General features: G+C 40.8%; 1 protein-coding gene across 1 annotated transcript in view; it reads right to left on the bottom strand.

Moving 5' to 3' along the window:
* Positions 1-20,208, bottom strand: part of MICAL2 (microtubule associated monooxygenase, calponin and LIM domain containing 2) — a 231,070-nt gene that overhangs the window by 15,094 nt on the left and 195,768 nt on the right. Inside the window, exons 33-34 of the mRNA XM_057695680.1 lie at positions 16,986-17,078; positions 14,077-14,170 (exon numbers count right to left, since the gene is read on the bottom strand). Of these exons, the coding sequence (XP_057551663.1) occupies positions 14,077-14,170; positions 16,986-17,078 (187 nt within the window). The remainder of the gene's footprint in view (positions 1-14,076; positions 14,171-16,985; positions 17,079-20,208) is intronic.

Consider the following 20,208-nt stretch of genomic DNA (forward strand, 5'->3'; position numbering starts at 1 on the left):
GTTTTGCCCTCTGGAGGAAAATAGAGAATACAGAACTCTATATTTTACATGAAAGACATTCAGATATTTGAAGATGGGTCTCATGATGCACTGAAGTGTTCTTATTTCAGAGTCAATATCTCCAGGTCATTTATCATTTTATCATAAAAGAGCTGCCCACCTCTGTTTGCCCTCTAATTTCCCAGGACCAATCTTAAGGAGAGTTCAGAATCAAATATGCCAGAGCCAAGAGACCCCCTTGCACCTTCACCCAGTGCCCTGGGATTGCAGAAGTCTTTTTAGCAGCAATGTCTTCACCTGGCTCTTCCTAACTTGCAGTCAAATCTGGTCTTTCCATACCAGGGATGGTGAAATCTGATGACTTCATGTTCTACTTGTGCAACTGATCTTTTTCTAGACTTAATTCAAGACTTTGTGTCTTGTTAAATATCATCTTGTTTATTTTGTTCCATCAAGGGGAAATCTTTGGGATATTTTCTCCATCTGACACATTTCTCCTAGATCTGGGATTTCTGTGGAACTGATAAAAATGAGCATCTTGTACATTTATGCTATATTGAAAAACAAAACATCAGATGGGACTAGACCAAGGACAGAGCCATCTAGCCCATTAGGGATCTTTGGGTGAGACTGTTCTATAAACTTTAAATGCATGTCACCCAGCTGGTACCATCCAGCCAGCATTTGTCCACTAGGCTCTTATAAGAAATTTTAATAACAAAATAATTTCCTGAAACCAAGCTTCACAAAGCCTGCTGTGTCCATTGGCATGACAAACCTTGAAACACCACCCAGAAAAGGAATGACATTTGCTTTCCACAGCTTCTAAGTAAACACCAGTAGTTCCTTAGTAATCTCTAAATTTCTTCCTCAATATTCGCAATTTCTTTAATAATCCTTTCTAGAATTTTAACAAGAGTCAGAACTCATGTGAACTCACATGTTCCTTTCTCGTATGAAAAGTAGAAAATGTACTCATCTCTAGTCTTTCGGTCCTGAAATTCTTCATGAGTTTTCAAATACTGAGGTCATGTCTACAAGTTATTTCAACACCAGGAGGTTAATTTGGTCAATCAACAAATTCTGATTGAGTAAGGCCACATTGAAGACACTACTCTCTGTGTGTATGTATCATCTTTCACCCGGGCTTAGAAACCTGAATTCATTGCTCTCCCATTTTTCTCACCTATCCAGATTCAATTTCCTCATCTAGATATTTGCTTAACATTTCTAGACTGAGGACCATTTTCCTTGATTAAGAAAACAGAAAAGCTGAGAGTAGAAAACCCTGCCTCTCCCCAGTCATGTAACATTATACCATCTGTCTCAGCACTGGGTCTATCCTTGCCTTGTTCGCAATCCAAAAGAAACAGCACTATTTTTCTGTCTTTATTTCTTGTTGTTGTTTTTCAGATTCAGCCTCTTCACTACATTATACCTTCAGGTTCAAGTCAGACTTGTATCTTGCATTCCATGTCCCTTCTTCAATGTTTCTTATGTGTCCTTCTAAAATCTGGTCCCTCAGAGAGTTTCCTGTGCAGCCTCATTGATTTCTGTTGATGCTGTACTCAACAAACACAGGTTGAACTGAATCAATTTAATTTATTTTTTTGAGTGGAATAATTTGCAATTTTATATCCTACAGCTTATTTTTTAGACTCTTCCTTTCCTCAGTAGTCAAAGTCATTTTGGGGGATCTTTGAACATGTTATCAAGTGCAGATTTCTAGGGAATCTGCTTTCCCAAAGCACTGGGTGCAGGCAGACTGTGCCTAGCCCAGGCTTGCCTTGCTCTCAACCCCAACAACACACTGAGATTTCCATCACCTCACTGCTACCCACCAGAGAGCTTCCTTGCTGGTCCTGATGAAGTCTCAAGCAGCATTGCCCTTCACCATAGATGCAGTAGAGTGTAGTGGCAGCAGACATGGGCTATGAGATCAATCAGACCTTCCCCACTTACAAATGTGTGACCTTGGTCAAGTAACTGCACACCTCTCTGCCTCAGTCTCCTCCCTTGAAAAATGGGGGCGAGCATAGTCCCTGTCTCATAACTCAGTTATGAAGACTAAATGAGATGATGTATGCAAAATGCTGAGCATGGTGCCTGGTACCTAGTAAACATTCAATAGACTGTACCATTGTCATTACCACACTGTTGTTCGTTCCAGCGTCTAGTTCTATAGTTTCAGGTGGAGTATTTGCTGTGTATTTTTAAACCTCAACTAGAGTGTAATCCCCGGCTTGATTACATGTGGCTAAACTTTAACTGGTAACTTCACTTGAGATTAATAAAAGCTCTTAAATAATTATACATATTTTTCATCTCCATGTAAATGAAAAGGTCACATGGCCAGCTGGATCATTAGCACTTGCTTGGGAAGAAGACTAGAGACTCTGTGCCCACACAGACTGTGTGCTCAACCATGTCTCCAGCTGGTCCCGTGGCTGCTGGTGAACTGCAAGCCCTTCCAGGTCAGGGATGTGACTCCTACATCTGGGAACAGGGATGCAGCTAGAATGGTGCGGCCAGAAGGCGAGCAGCCCCTGGCCATGAATATAATAGCCCAGTTACCTAACCCTCACTTGCCACCCCAGCTTGTGGCCACGGTCGACTGATTCTGCCTTTGCTTCTGTGCCCTCCTACCACGCTCTTTCCTAGACAAAGTGCAAAGATTCCACTTGTTTAGGTGAAATAAAGTAGTCAAAACTCAACACAAAATAGCTTGTTATTAATAGAGTCAAGTAAATCCAGCCATTTGTCCCTAAGTGAGTTCTCAAAAAAGCAAAGCAAATGTTGTCACTCCCTACTGAAATTCTTCAATAACCCCCCACAATCAAGTTCAGATTATGTAGCCTGACAGCACTCAGTCCCTGCTTACCTTAGAGGGACTGGCACTTTAATGCTCCGCAACATCTTTCTCAGGGGAGAATACCAGACTACATGCACAATCTATTCTTTAAAGTCATGGCTTTTTAACCATTTCTTTTCGTTGGTAACGCTGAATGCTTCTCTGATTCTGTATTGGTGTGTGGTTTTTTCCAAGGTGGGTCTTGTGTTGCTCTCTGGTTCACAACTATCTAATTCTTCAGATGTCATTTCCTGCCTCCTTAAAATCTATAAGAAGTCCTAATTTGGTTTTTGCTGCAATTCTGTCAGCTGCCTCAACATCCTCAGTACAATCTGGAGCATGAAAGGGCATTAGAGTGATTACAGCCAGAACCCTCAGTAGCAGCGTGCAAGCATCTCCCTCAGACTGGCTGGCTTTCAGCCCCTGCCTCTTGTTCTCTGGCCTTTGGTTGGCTCTTAGCTCCTGTGCTCATCCACGGGCTTACTTCATTTAAACCTCTAGCCGGGCCTTCTGTACCCAGCCCTCTGGGTACGTTGACTTACACATGATGGTGATAATCTAGAAAGCTGCTCTGGGGGTCTGGCCTGATTCAGTCTTGGCAAAGCCAGGATGGTGGAAGGTAGCTCATGATCCCATTCTGGGAGCCAGAGGCTGCAGCTGAAACACAAAAATTCTAGTCCTTCCTTTATTAAACTGCTTTTTGTTTTGTTTTGCTTTTAGCTACGTATCTATTCATCATAAATAGAGTTTCTCTTGCTTTTGAATTTTATTAAAATGATACCATACTCGATGTAGTCTTCGGCAACTTGCTCATTTTAAATTCTTTCTAAATGTTTCTAAAATGCCTCTGTGTTGCTCATTCGCTTTCACTGCTGTATCTAGAATATTCAGTTGTATGTGCCACAGTTAACTGTACCACAATGTATCCATTTTCCTGTTATTGGATATCTAGGTTGTTCTTAGCAGTTTGCTGCTATGAATGAGGCTGCTACGAACATTTTCGCACATGTCTCCTGGTCCAGGTGGGCAGGAGCTTCTCTGGAATATATACTAAGGAATGAAATTCTTGAGTAGTAGGTGTGCAAATGTTCAGCTTTACAGCATGAAGCCAAATTGTTTTCTAGAGAGTTGTGGCTGTTTACACTCCCACCAACAATGAGCTCCCTTTGTTCCTCACCCTCGCCAAATACTTAGTATCATCAGATTTTATGTTTTCATCATTTAATAGTTTAAAATAGTTTCTTACTGTAGTCTTAATTTGCATTTTCCTAATTACTAATGAGTATTCTTCTGTGAAATATATGTTTATGCCATTTGCCTATTTTTACATTGAGTTTTTTGCCTATTTCTTATTGATTTGTAAGAGTTGTTTACAAATGCTGGAATACTGATTCTTTTTTTGCTTATATTCGTTGTAAATATAGTTTCCAAATTAGTGGCTTTTCTTTTCCTTTATGGTGTTTACAGACTACCAACTTGAAGTTAAAAAGATTCTTAACTTTCTGAGTTTCATTTTCACATTAAAGTCTTTAATTTTTATGACATTGATTATATGGTTTAAGATAAGATTCAAGTTTATTTTTTTCCTCTATGGAAAACCAATCATTCCAGAATCACTTATTTCCTATGAACTGCAATGCTACTGCTGGCTTATATCAAGTTTTCATATATGTGAGATTATGTTTGGGTGTTTTGGTGGCTTTCAGTAACATATTAAAATTGGCTCCATAAAGGTTGTGCACATTTTTTGTTATATTTATTCCTAGGCTCCTTATGTTTTTATGCTAAGTAAGTGATATCATCTTTGTTATTTCATTTTCTAGAAATCAATGCTGAGATATGGAAATGCAATTGATTTTTCTATTTTGATCTTATTTCAAATCACATGACATAGGCTCTTATTATTTTAAAAAATTATCTGTACATTCCTTTGAGTTTCCATGTGGTGAACTATATCACCTGGAAATGATATAAAAAAAAAATTGTCTCTTCCTTTCCAAACCTTGTGCCATTTTATCCTTGGCTTATTATACTGTCTAGGGTCTCCTGTGCAATACTGAATAGAAGAGGTGATAGCATGCATCCTCTTTTATTACTGATTTTAAAAGAAATGCTTCTAATATTTTACCATTAAACAATGATGTTTGCTACAGGGTTTTGGAAGATACCCTTCAAATTAAGAAAGTTCTGACCCAGCAATTTCACTTCTGGTTGTTTATCCTAAGAACACAAAAATACCAATTTGAAAAGATATATGCAGCCCTATGTTCACTGCAGCATCACTTAGAATAGACAAGATATGGAAACAACCTATGCATCCACTAATGGATGAATGGGTAAAGAAAATATGGTATATATGCACAATGGAATATTACTCAGCCATAAAAAAAGAATGAAATCCTGCCATTGTGACAACATGGATAGACCTTGAAGGTATTATGCTAAGTGAAATAAGCCACACAGAGAAAGATAAATACCATATGATTTTACTCATAAGTGGAATCTAAAAAAACGAAACAATGAACAAACAAAATAAAACAAAAACAAGGTCACAGATACAGAGATCAGAATAGTGGTTACCTGAGAGGAAGGGTTTCCGGGGGGTGGGTGAAATGGGTCAACTAGACTATGGTGATGGATGGTAACTAGACTTGTAGTGGTGACCACTCTATAGTGTACACAGATGTCAAATTACAATGCTGTACATCAAAACCTATATAATAAAAAAAATTTAAGCTTCAAGCAGGCAAAATGAAAAGTTCTTTTTTTGCTAAAATTTTTTATCCTAAATGAGTGTTGAACTTTGTCAAATGATATTTTCTTCTTCTATTGAAAAGCCCATATGGTTTTCCTTTTCAGTTTGTTAATATGATGATTGTTAAATCACCCTTAGATTGCCAAATTTTAAAATTAATTGGATTAAATGTTCATTATATTCTTTTATCTTTTTGAATCTTTATTATAGCTGTGGTTATATCTGCCTGTTTCATTCCTAATTTATTTATTTCTTCTCTCTTATTTTAAAAAGTCAATTTAAGAAGGTTGCATTTAGTCTTTTATTAACTTTTCCAATGAACCAACATTTGGCTTACTCAATCCTCTCTATTTTATCTTTATTCTCTATTTCATATACATCTGCTCACATATTTATTATCTTTTCTTTAGGTTTATTTTGTTTTTCTTTTTCTAAATGAAGTTGGATACTTACCTCATTAATTTTAAACCTTTCTTCTTTTCTAATAAGTGTTTAAGGCAGTACCTCTAAGGACCATTTTCACTGCATTCATGAGTTTTGATCTGTTTTCCTTTTCATATTTAGTATATTTTAAATTTCCAAGTATTTTTTAAAATATCCATTTGATTTTTTTTTTTTTGATCCATGAGAAATGTATATTTTTACTTTCCAAATGCATGGTTTTAAAAAATATCTTTTGGTTATTGATTTCTAAGTTAATTACATTGTAGTACAGAATGTGGCCTGTATAATATAGATTCTCTGAGATTTACTTTACAAACTAATATGGTCAATTTTTGTAAATAATCATGTAAACTTGAAAAGGATATACATTCTCTAATTTGGGGTGCTTGTCCATTAAACTAAAGTTATTAACTGCAATGTTCAAATTTATAGTAATGTTTTGTCTGACTCTTGTCAATTGAGAGATATACTAAAACCTCCTGCCATGATAGTAGAAATTTCACTTTGAAGTTTTATCATTTCTTTGTTTTATATATTTTGAGCCTATCATAGTTAATACAGACAACATTTAAAACTATCATATCATCTTGGTGAGTTGATCATTTAAAAATGACGTAGTGACCCTGTTTATTGCTAATCATGGTTTTGGTATTAAAGGCTAATTAACTGCTTTTAATATAATTACCCTAGTTTTATTTAGCTAGTATATACTTGCCATTTTTTTAAACTTTAAACCTTTTATTTATTTATGTTTTATATGTGTCTGCTAAATAGCATATAGTTGGGTATTGTTCATTAACTTCCACTACTGTTACTGAGATATTTAAACTTGTTTCTACTATCTTTCTTTGTGCTTTTTATCTTTTTTTAAATGCTTTTAAATTTCTATTTAGAATTGAGTTGGGGGTTTTGTTTGGTTGATTATTATTTTTTATTTCTTCTCCCTTTGTTTCCCCTAGCTGATTTGAAGTTATACATTTTTTTCTATTCTTTTCATAATTACACTTAAATTTTAAATAGGTATTTTTTAATACCCTAACAAAGTCTAAACTTAATCAATATTTTAGCCTCCTTTCAGACAATATAAGAACCCTGGAACACTTCACTTCTAATCATTCAACTCCCAACTTATGTCCATTTTAGTTCTATCTTTGAAAAAAATCCATATTATTTTATACTGACAATGTGTATTTGTTTTACTTACATGTTTATTATTTTCTGCATTCACCATTTCTTCTTGACTATTTTAGATTGTCCTCCTAGGTTTATCTTTTTTTTCCCTTAAAGCATATTTGCCAGAATTTTGTTTGTAGATAGTTAAATCTTTTTTTTAATAGAATATTTCTTTACTGTGCACTTGCTCTTGAAATATAGTTTTTCTGGGTACACTGTTCTAGCTTGAAGGGTTTTTTTTTTTTCCAGCCTTTTGAAATTATTATTTCACTGTCTTCTAACATCCATCATTGCTGTTGAGAAGAGGGCTGTTAGCAAAAATTCTGTCCCTTTCTTAAGTGAATTATTTTTTCTCTTTATCCATTTTAACATTATCTGTCTTTGGTGTCCTACATTTTCACATCATTGTGCCTAGGTAAGGGTGGATTATTTAAAATTTACCCTGATTTCTGTATCTCACTCTCCCTGTATCTGTAGATTTATACCTCTCATCCACTTTGGAAAAAATAAAGCTAACACTTATATACCATGCATTTGGTGCCAGACCCTGTTCTAAATGCTTTGCTCAGTACCTCAGCCATTATCTTTTCAAATAATACTCAACCTTAATTTTCTCTATCCCCTCCTTTGGGGACTTCAGTTAAAGATACACCAGACCTTCTCATTCTATCCTTTATGTCTATAAGCTACTCTTTCCTATTTTCCCTCTCCTTCTATCCATGTGCTGCTTTCTGGTTGATTTCTTGAGATATATTGTCCAAATCACTAATTCTCTCTTCTGCTGTGTCTAAGCTACTGTTTAGGGTATTCACTGAGGTTTTCATTTCAATGAATATATCTTTCAGTTCTAAACTCTCTTTTTTTTAAATCTCTGATCATTACTTTTTATTTGAAAAAATTTAAACTTAAAGGATTAAGCATTATATTTAGTTGCTTCTTTAGTCTCTTCTCATCTAGAACAGTTCCCTAGATTCCTCCCTCCCTTTTTTTAATGACATTGACTTCTGTCAGTTATTTTGCAGATTTTCTCTTAATTTGAATTTGTCTGATTGTATTTTTATGGGTAAAGTCAAGGTAAGCATTTCTGGCCAAGGTGCTGCATAAGTTACCATGTATCTTTCTTAGTACATCACAGCAGGAAGCTCGTGGTGTTAGTTTGATTGTCATTATGATTGGTTAAGGTAAAGTGGTGTTGCCAGTTCACTTTTATTTTTCTGCCTGCTAATTTTTGTACATAATCTTCTATTTCCTTAAATGTTTCTCACAGAAACATAGTATATTCTGTATTTGATAATTACAGTTGAAGTTCTTGGCCATTTAAATTTGTTGATTTTGCCTGAATCTCATTCTTAGTGGCTCATTTCCTTGTATTTTGGGTAATTTTAAAAATTATTATTAAAGCTCATAGTTTACTGAACTTTATCTGTCTAAATCCTGAGAGCCTATACTGAGGCATGGTTTCTTTCATATAGGATCTGTAACTGGTTTTGGAGTGATAGAAACCTGGCTTAATATGGGAATCTCAAGGTTAGCTCCCCTACTTTTGTTAGACCTGAGGCAACCCTGGATTTCTGCTTTTGTGTTAGCTTCCTGCCTGGAACATGCAGGGTTCAGCATGCCTTTCTTCTCTTCTATCTCTTCCCTGAGAGATTTCTCTCACTTAAGAGCCTAGCAATGTTTTCAAAAGTATTTTGTTGCACTGAATAGGCTTTTATAGCATTTAGTCCACCATTCCACAACTCCATACTTCTTAAGAATCACATTCTGTATCCTTGGCTGAGGCGGCCACTTGGGTATTTAGCTTAAAATATTTTTTTCAGGTAAAATCATTATGATGGTGTTTTTTAAAATTGAAGGTTGCAAAATTAATTTTGTGGGTCACAACAAGCACTAAAAATGAGACAGAATACAAAGTACCCATCTTTTATGTGTAGCAAAATTCAATATTATCTCTTGAAACATTTTATTCAATTATATATTTACATGTACTAACTTGTGATATAAAACATATTTCTTGCTGCTGTCATGGGAATTTTCTTGTGTAAAGCAATTGTCTAGGGCACGTAGCTTTGAAGCCTCAGTGACCCTAGAGTCCATGCAATGGAGAGAGGACCCAAGGCTCCTTCGGGAAGAGAATCTTAGTCTCGCCCTCACTGGGCCCATCTCTGTTATAAAGCCACTGCTCAACCACGTGGCTACTGAGGCTGAAAACATAGGTGAATACATAATAAATGGATTATTGACATTTGTTGAGTGAGGCAGTCTGCCATAAACCTTGAGCATCCCTGCATGTCTTTGCTGAGTCTGTCAAACAGCAGTGCCTAACCATCCTGTGACCCCGAGCCACTCCTGCAACCAGCCAGGTAGACTACTTGCTTGCTGGGAAAGGGGGCTGGCTTGTTTACTGCTTGCTATAAAAACTGCTGAGGTCCTCTGCTGTGGCACAATCCACTGTGTGCACAGCTGCCATCTGGGCCTATCAGGCCACACCCCGGCACTTAGAGACAGGGCAACTTGTACCGTGCTGCTGCTCCTGCTGTTTGCTGTGTTGTGAGTAAAAACTCCCCTGCTCTGATGCACTGAATCCCACTGTTTACTTTCAGCACCTAGAGTGTGGCAAATCCACCCAAATTCCTTGGTTGTTTAGCTACCAACTTCAGAGTCTTTGTCTATTAATGGCATCAGGATTCAAACTCAGGAGTGTCTGATTCTAATATTTGTGTTCTTTTCAGGGCACCTTGCTATTTTATTACCCAGGAAATTATTATTCCTTCTGTTCCTCAGAAGCAGTCAAGATAAAAACCACACAGTGTAAACCAGACTACTTCTCTCTTCCTGCCTAGGGTTCATTGCAATTTCTCTTGTCATAATGTGTGCTCCTGCTGCCACCTGCTGGCAGCCCCAGACATTCTGCTCTTTCTCTGTAAACCCTTTATATGATCTGTATGAAGGAAAAGCCATCTGGCTCTAAAAAAGGAAAGAAAGAAAGAAAAAAAAAGCAAGAAGCTCAATGCTGGCAACCAACTGGTAAACGTTCCTCAAAGTCAGTGAAGCTATAAGGGAGGAATAATTCCCATAAATTCCCTTGGAGACTAATCCTTTCTCCCTCAAAACTGATCTCAGTTTTCACCAGATTTTACCTATCTGCAGGTATTGAAAGAAAGCACAGATCCTGTTATCTACTACATTTGAATAGTGGTCTTTTGCTAAATTGCGGTGTTCCATAGCACGGAACACTGACCATCACATTGACAACCCGCGAACCAATAGGTAATAGCACTTGACCAAGAAGAGTCTAAGTGGCTGCAAACCTGGACTTGACCTCCTCATAGAGGGTGAGGCTTAAGGCAATCAGGCCACTACATATCATGGTCCTTTACTCTGGGCAGCTAGGACCATCAGGAGAATCCATTCCCTTTGTCAAGGATGTCCATCACACACACACACACACACCCTATAGAACATAACGACTTGTCATCTGGGGTGGATTGTTGGATTTTTGTTTTTCTTTGTTTCCCTTGCCTTGACAAAATGGGGAAAAACCCTCCCTGGGGGTGGGAGGGCTTATTTCTGACTGTTGGAAAAAGAGGAAGCAGGAATTGTTGTCAGGACAATTAGGAGCTCATCAAAGCCTCATTTTGCTCTTCAGCCATCATTGCCCTCCGTCCTGCACCCCCGCATGTCCCTCTAATTCAATGCCCGCCTAATGAATAACTCCTAGGAACAAAAGACCCTTTCAGGCTGGCGCACATCATTATCAGAGGAGACTTGCATAACTGTCACAGACTCATGTTTTCAGGCCTGTCTCTAAATTTGGTTATTCACAACCTTTATAGCTCAATATTATTGCCTAACTGTGATCATTTTCTAATTATCCTAATAATACCTATTAAATAATTCCCATTAAATCACTTGAACCAGAGCAGCCCAGGCCAGCTCAAATACAACTTAACCTAATAAGCATCGGTCATTCATTAAGCACCAGGCAATCTCTTAAAGGGGCTGAGTAGAATATTAAACTGCAAAGGAATATTATTATTGCACAAATGTTATTACAAGTTAGAGTGTATTAATTTCGATGCCTGGTTTGCAAATCTTCTGTTTGGTTTCCTTTGGGACCGCTCTCTGTGACCGGACTCTTTCAGTCTCCTGCCCCTTGTTGATCTGCACCTGTCACCCACACAAGGACAATCAAGGAGAAAAAGGCCCATAAACGTGACAGGGGAATTAAATTACCAAGGATATAAAGGGAATGAACAGAATCCATCTTCTGGCCGGGCAAATACACCTTTGAAAACACCATAAGCTGGCCGAGTTTTCTTTAGCTGATAACGCAAAATAGCCTTTCTTTACCGTGAGGGTGAGGGAGATTCTTAGAAGCTTTAAAAATTTGGTCTCTAGACTTTAAATTTTAAGCAGTAAAGATCAGAGAGTCAATTCTTTAAAAAGTGTATGGATATTTAATAATACTTTGTAAAATAATATCAAGTAGCCATTTATTGAATGCCTATAATGTGGTAGGCCCTCTTGGGAGACTCTTGGCCCATCAATACCCTTAATTCTCAAAATGACCTGGTAATGTGAGGACTATTAGCTCCATTTCTCACATAAGGAATCTGAGGCCAGAGAGGTTAAGTGATTCTCCCAAAACCACACAGCCTAAATGCAATAGAACAGAATTTGAACACAGGGCTCTTTGATGTTTATAATTTTACTTACCCCACCATGCCGTAATGCCTCCCCAGCAAACTGAAACATGTCCTAGCTTTGCTGGTTTATCCTTTTCATTTCTAAGGCTCTGACTAAAGTCAGCGGATTCTTAAAGACAAGTGTCGAGCCTTCTTCACTGGGAACATGGCCAAACATTTCATCGTATCCAAAGCCCTGACAATGGCTGTGGAGGAGGGCAGTGACACTCACTCCAAGCAGTGAGAAACAGTTATCATTTTGGTCAAGATCCCTACTTCCAATGGGTGGATTCGAGATCTCTTTGCAAGGAAACGTAGAGGGTATTGTAAGAAAAGGAACAAATATTTATTAACCATCTCTCCCATGCCAGGCACTGTGCTAGGGCTTCTACATACATTATTTTGACCAATCTTCATCACAAATCCAAAGAACAGGTACAAGTATCACTCGCACTTTACAAGCACAGAAACTGAGGCACAGAGGGATAAAGTCAGACTCCAACATTTCCAGAGAGACAATAACCACACAGCTACTGAAGCTAAAACCACAGGGCCTCTCACGTGCATGGGCCCTTGCAAGGCTCTGGGAGCAGCCCCAGGGTTCTGCCTGCATGACTTTGTATGAGCTTCCAGCCTCACAAACTCTGGGTCTGCCCCTGCTGGTACCATCACACTCAAATAACCGAACTTTTAAGAGAACCGAAGTCCCAACCTTCCCCTATGTTGTTTACATGACCGCACAAAGAGATGTGTGCTTTCAATGTCTGCTTTTTCACATTTTATATCCAAAATACAGAAGGCTAAAGATACCACATCAGAAAATTAAAGAGACAATACCACCTATATATATATATATATACACAATGTATATATATAGTGGGTTGGCCAAAAATTTGTGCAGATTTTTCCATATGATGTTAGAGAAAAAGCTGAACAAACCTGTTGGCCAGCCCAATATATATCATTATTGAATTGCTTTGCTGTACACCTGAAACTAACACAGCATTGTAAATCAACTGTACTTCAATTAAAAAAAAAAAGATAATACCCCCCATTAACGCTAATTGACTAGCTACATCGCTGCTGCTGGATGGTTTCCAAAAACACGTAGATTTCTTTCAGTTTCATCCCTCACTCAAAACCCTCTGCTGGCTCCTCATTAGCACGGCATCTCCTGTCTTTTTACGTCTGGCCTTTGCAGGTGCTGTTCCCTCTGCCAGAACAGTCTCCTCACCTCCCTGGTTACCTCCTGTTCCTCCTCCAGTTCTTGTCTTAGCAGATCACGCCCTCCAGGTGATGAGCCTGACCGCCCCCCATCGAGATCAGTTAGGAACCTCGCGATTCTGTCCTCATTCCACCCTAATGCTTGTTCCCGTCACACACTCAACCCCCTGTATCGTGGTTTATTTATTCACATGTCTGTGTCCCTCAGTGGGTCATAAGCTTCTCAAAGGCAGAAGATGTTATGTTTATTGTTATAGACCCACTGTCTTCATGTCCGATACAAGGCAGGCCTTCACCAGATGAATTCTGTTTGCAGCTAAGAATCTGAAGCTATCAGCAGAATAGTTGCTGTTTATTGCTTTACCTTGTGCCAGGCAATGTGCTAATTTAATTTAATTTTATATATATATAAAATATATCATCTTTATTTAATCTTTGTTTCAGCTCTATAAGATAGGAAACTACTATTACCTGCATTTTAGAGGAGAAAATGAAAGTTCATAAAGGTTTAGAATGTGACTGACCCAAGGCCCTACAGCTGATAAAGGGAGATACAGGTGGTAAAGGGAGAAACCAGGACTTCGGCTCCAAGTCCAGGCTTTGAATCATTGTTGGCACTACCAACATTGCTTGAACACCCAACTGTTTCTCCTGAGTTTATCTTAAACGCTAAATTGAAAAGAACATTCACACTAACAGAAGAGGGCTGGACAGACTAGAAACCCAAGGCCCACAGGCTGACCAATGCCCTGGGAATGTCAAACTGGATGACCAATTTGATTTTGAAAGTGGGAAGCAGTTGTGGACTGAGCAACGCAGGTCCGTGTTGACAGTTCCACAGTGGGTGACGAGGTCTCACTGTCTTGCACGGATGGTTAGACCAGCACTGCTCTCAGACCACAGACGCAGGCCCGCGTGGCTCCACCCACGGGGACGCCTACCTGCTTCTCCTCTCAGCGCCTTCTCCAGCCTCACACCCTGGGTCTCGGAAGCCCTCTGTCGCTCTTCCAACTCCTCCAGCTGCCTCTGGATGGCCTGCAATGCCAAGATCATATATCACACAGGTACTTTCCATGTGCAGACTCATACAAGGGGCCAATTCTGCCACCTGCTTTCCAAGGGGAAGAAGCCCTTTCCCTCGTGATGCCACCTCCTTGATTCACTGGGTAAGAACCTCTGAACTTCCCAAACAACTAGAACCTGACATTTCCCTTCTTTATGTGTGAAAACACAAAGCAAGGAGTCTGTCTGTAAGCTCAATCTGCCCCCAAGGAGATGTTAAAACACTCCCCTTTGACCAGGCCAGTCACCCAGACGTGCTCTCGGGCAGAGGCTGCTGGGCCGGGTGGGTGGTCCTCGTGGCTCCTGGACTCCTTAGAGCCTTAGCCTCTGACCGTGGTCATGGCATAGCCATCAGAGCTGCAGTCCCTACTCAGAGTAAGACAGGCTCGCCAGGGGCAAACACTGGGCAAGTTTACATTCCATTTTCCCAAGAAGAGCCAGCAGATACCTCCCAAGAAGTTGATCTGGCAGGAGATGTGGGCCAGCTCCTGGGGCCGGGTGTTCCCCTCTTGGTTTGTCCTGCTCCTGTGCTCAGCTACAAACTGGCAACCTATTCTTTCATTGCACCATGGGGCTTTTCACTGCCTGTGGAAGTACACTGTGGCTTATTACTAGCGGTTTATTAAGACAAGACAGAGATGTTTATTCTATTAAGGCACACCAGCCATAACCTTAACCTAACCATCAAGGCACATATCAAGGCTTGGGGTCATGGTGGGGTTTGTATTTGCATGTTTATTTCCCTTACTAGTTATTTCTCTCTTGCGTATAATAAGAAGGAAAATGAAGGGAAACCTTTTCCTATGTACATTTTGTTCATCCCCAAAAGGCACACCTCTTGGCAGCACAGACGTTGCACCTGGCAGACCAGGTATATTCAAGGACGTGGCAGCTGTTTGGGTAGGTAGAACGTGTGTGTCCCTCCTTCCCTACCTTCCTCTAGCTCGGTCTCACTCCCCTTCCTCCCTAACGCCACATCATTCTAAGCCTCCCCTGGATTCAAAGTACAATCGCTGAGGTACCTCCAACCCTTGAAGAGGCCCAAGCAAGGGGAGGGGGAGGGGGTGGGGACTGAGAAGCCACCTGGCTTCTTGTCTCGGCTGAGAGTGTTTAAGCTCCGAACATAAAATCTGAAATAGAGGGGAATTCTATCTAAAACTGCTCGTAATTTTATGCTCTCTTCCTCTCTGTCTCTCTTTCAAAGACAATTATGTCTTTATAGATCTGTCTCTTGCTGGCACAGGGCAGAATTGCTAGAGGAAGGGGAACATGTCAATGACCTTAGTACTGATTACTTTGTGATTGTGGCTCTGTCATTGTTATGGGCCGAGTAGGGGCAAGCCCCGCACCCCCACCCCAACCAAATTCATCGGTTGATGTCCAGCTCCTAAAGTGACTGTGTTTGGAGATAGGGCCCTTAAGGAGGCTAATAATAAGGTTAAATGAGGTCACGTCAACGGGCCCTCATCCAGCAGGACTAGTGTCCTTATAAGCAGAGGAAAAGATACCAGAATTCTCTCTCTCTCTCTCTTGCTCTGAATGCATACACACACACAAAAGGCCACGTGAGGACACCGCAAGAAGGCGCCTGTCTACAAGCCAGGAAGAGAGTCCTCTCCAGACATCAACCCTGCAGGCACCTTGATCTTGGACTTCCAGACTTCAGAACTGTGAGAGAATAAATTCCTGTGGTTTAAGCCCCCCAGGCTGCGGTGTGTTGTTACCGCAGCTCAAGCTGATCGACGTGGCGGTCATTCTTTAGAAACTAAGCGTGGAAATCTCAACGATGAAACAGGGCTGGTATGGGTGCTAGTGGATTAGGACTCAAGGCCATCATAATTCTCCTGTTATCACTGCCTACTCTCTGGGGTAAAAATATAAGGAGGGGAAATGGCCGAGTTTGCCAATCCATTTCATAAAGACTTCTCTTGTCTTGAAATGTTTCAAGAAAGCCTGTTTCAGAGGTTGAGAATGGACAGAAGGAATTTATGGGAATTTTTCCTGTCTCCTAGGAGCAGGGGGTGGCTCCCAAGTCAGTCCCTGAGATGATTGAAGGAGGCTGGAGTAAGTGACGTCCTTCTTGTCAGAAACAACTTAAAGGACTACACGGCTGGATAAAGCGAATAACGGGAGAAAGGGAGGTAAGGGTAGGCTGCATTAACACGAGGGGTCATTTTAAGTCCTTCTGTCCTAAAACCCAACTGTTCTTCAAGGCTAGATCTGGGGTCCTCAGGGGGAGGGGACGTGCCTTGACTCTCTGCTTCGTTTTGCCCGTCTGTGACAGAGGGGGGCAGATCAACTCGGGCAGAAATGTTTGGAGTAAACAATCAGGCCAGGAAATCTACAGTGGAAGGCTAGATGCTCATGTGTTCAACTAGCCTTGGAACAGAGGCAGCCCCAAGAGTCGTCCGTTCAGCAAAGACACTGTCAGAAAGTCAGGGGAAGGTTGCGTCCTCACAGACACTGCTGTGTGGCACTAAGGGCCTGGGCTGGTTCCCAAGGCCGTGTGCTGGCTACCGTTCCAGCTCACTTTGCAAGACACATGTCTGCAGATGGAAAGGCAGCTGGGAGTGGGCCAGCCCAGCCCCTGGGCTCTCCAGGCCCTGCAATGTCCCACCAGGGATTGAGTCAGAGCTTTTAGAATAGCCACAAGCCCGGCTGCCCAGAAAAGAGAGACGGATCTTTCCCCAGCCTGCCTCCCCCACTGCAATACAGATTTCCAAAGCCTTCTGGAGTCAGATCCCCAGGGTCCCAGACCCACTTACTCATCTCAAGTTTGTTTTCTGACCTGAGCTTTATGAAGTCTTTTCAATTCTTCTTGCTTAACTAATCGCTTTGTTGCTTTCTCCAGCTTCCTTCTTCTTCTAAGTGTCTTCCGCTCCTACAAGAACCAAGAAGAAAAATATATCTGAGAAAAATGGAGTTGAAACTTATAAAATACTGTCATAGGCTCTGCCCTCTCCAACCAAACTGCTGCTTAGCTTCTAGAACAACGACATCCAATAGAACTTTCTGCAACGATGGAAATGTTCTGTATCCAGGCATAAGATTGCTTCCCTTCCCTACTTCACTTTGCTTCTACAAATACATCATTAATACCACGGTGTTCTCTGTGTGCCTGGGCTAGTAGAATACAGAACATTCCAAATTGACTCATTTAAAATAGACGTCCGGATCTTGATGGTGTCACTTCCAGGTTTTAGACAGCAGAGAGAGGAGAAGTAGTGGTGTGGCCAGCTCCACATGTTGGAAAGTTCAGGAGACTCTTCTGATTGGAGAAGCAGCGGAGAATAACATTTGAGCACTGGGCCCAGGAGCCTTGCAAAGCTGGCATCAAATCCTAGCTGAGCTGTGTGAGCTTCAGTGTATCATACAACTTTCTGAACTTCAGTGTCCTCTTCAGAGTGAAGAGAATGATTTAATGCCTACCTTGTAGGGATGTGATAAGGGTTAATTGGGATAAGGTGGGTCAAGCCCTTTGCAGGATGCTTGAAAAACATATGGATAGATATTCAGTAAATACTATAATTTTTTACCATTACCAGTATGATTATTACATTATTATTATACAAATTAGCATGATTATGATTTCTTACTAAAATCTACTATTTTTCATATACGTGTGTGTGTGTGTATGCAGTATGTATAATGTATGTATGTATACATCTTACATACACAAAGTAAATGTTTGACTTGGGCCAGTTTTATTATGTTTGCCTTCTCTGAGCAGACAATCAATTTTCTATATTAAGATGAAGAATGAGAACAAGCAAGAGACTTCTTTCTAATGCTTGCAGGAATAAATATGGAATTAAAACATTGTTACATCTAGCCTGGTGCCTGTGCATTCAGTAACTTTGGTTGAGCTGAATGTTTGCCCATTGAAAGGACCATAAATCGACCAGTGGGGAATAGACCTAACAGGCCTGACCCCAGGTCCACAGCAAAGGTCGAGACTGTACCTTAAAAGCAAGTGCATTTCCAGGGCTTCATGGCTCCTTGTCATTCTGCCACCCACTCCATAGAGAGACCATCACTCTCCTTAGGAAAGCACCTGGCTTTCAGGGTTCAGAATGACTACAGATCACTTGGTGAAAACATTTAGCTCAAAGACGAAACTTGGTTTTTTTACAACTCTCTGTAGGATCTAGAATCTTCATCCTTTCTTTCATCCTTGGAAGGAAATTTTGGTTCTCAGAACTCAGACTTATTCTAGATCATGTCTATTGCTAGAGGACAACTTCCAGATTGACTGTCAACCGCTACAGAGGTTCCAGACCATTTGGGTGAGGGAACCGTCCTTTAAGTGGCCAAGACCTTTCTGGGAAGGCTGGGGTTGGGAAGGGCATGATGGAGATCACTGGTAGTTGTTGTCTAGAGATTGTCTAATGCAATCTCTATGGAGAGTCAGTCATTTATTTAACAAATATCTCCTGAGTTTCCATGATACTAGTCTACATAATAAATACCAGCATTTTTTGAGCGCTATGTGCCACTGTACTGATTACTTCACATGTATCATCTTATTTATTCCTCAAATTACACTTATTTCACAGATAAAGAAGTCAGAACTCAGATAAGTTAAATAACTTGCCTAAGACGACACAGTCAGGAACTGGTAGAGCCAGGAGCTAAGTCCAGCTAACCTGAATCCAGTGTCCACATTTCCATCTAGTTTCTTCTGCCTTTCCTGTGCCAAATATGGTGCAGGAAAGGTCTTCTGATTTATAGAAATATCAAACTTTCCACCCAAATTAAGGCCATTCGAATAACTTCAACGAGGGGCGCCTCAACAGCATCACGCTGTCTCAGCACTTCCCAGCAGCAAAGCTGCCAGATTCCAACTGCTTTATCAAGAGTTGGCAAAACAGAACCTAGACAGGGAAAGAAAGTCCTTTACCGCCTTTTATTAAAAGATGTTGACATACAAAACAAGAAGGATGATTTATTAACAAACACTTGTATAGCCTCACAATGCACCAGGCACGGTTCTTACATCCTCAGTGGTGGTGATGACGATACAGAGAGGAAAGGAAAGAGGCTAAGGGCTAAGGAAGAAAAAGATAAAGGACCGAGAAAGGGAGAAATCTGGCAGGACTGAAGACAAGCTGCCTGTCCCCAGCTCTCAAATCCAGGCATCAATTTAAGGGAGAGCAGAGAGCAAAGAGGCGAGAGTGCGTATCTCGTCTCCAGTTTCCTGTGCAAAGGTTCACTTGAGCTGACGTGGGCTCTGTGCCCCGTGGCTGGGGACACACCTGTATAGGGCAGAAGAGATAAAGAAACCAGAAGGGGAAATGCTCCCCTCATTCCTTCAGTGTGAGCCTTGGGAAGTCTTAAAGAAGGAAGCTTTTTGCCAGCTTCTCTTCCTGAAGCAAGGGCAGTGTCAGGAGCCAGATGAAGCGGGCGAGCTTTACCACACTGCAGGCTTACGTGATGACTGCCTCTGTTCTGGGCCAGCAGGAGGAAAGGAGCTATTTGCAAGGCTTGCCCTAGGTATCATGGTCTTGCTATTTCAATGGCTTTGGGCCGCTCCATTCTTTTGGTCCCCATGAGTGTCAGGATGGCTAAGGCTGGGGCCTCTGCCTCATTTGAATACAGAATTAACTCAGGGTCATTCAAGGTGGTGAGAGGGTCCGTAAAGAAATCCCAGAAATCAACACGACACATATAATTCACTTGTGTTGAGTGCAGAACCAATCATGGACACCCACAGCTAGAAATTAGAAATTTCTACATGGTCTCTTGTTCTCGTTCTCTCCCTCCCTCTCTCCCTCTCCCTCTCTTTCTCTCTCTCTCTCTCCCCCCGCCATGTCCCAGCTCCCTCCTGACTTGCTCCAAGCTGGGCTGTGGGGAGCTGGAACCCCTGAGTGACTTGAGATGACGCCAAAGTTCCTAGCGCCAGATATGGAAAAGTTGACTTTAAGTAAATAAATTTGGTTCTCTCTCTTTCTCCTCAGAGCCTCACTGCTCCAAAAAATAAACACTGCCAGAGCAGTGAACTGCTTCTCTGT

The sequence above is a fragment of the Hippopotamus amphibius genome, chromosome 9, assembly GCF_030028045.1.
Source record: "Hippopotamus amphibius kiboko isolate mHipAmp2 chromosome 9, mHipAmp2.hap2, whole genome shotgun sequence".
NCBI classification, from domain to species: domain Eukaryota; kingdom Metazoa; phylum Chordata; class Mammalia; order Artiodactyla; family Hippopotamidae; genus Hippopotamus; species Hippopotamus amphibius.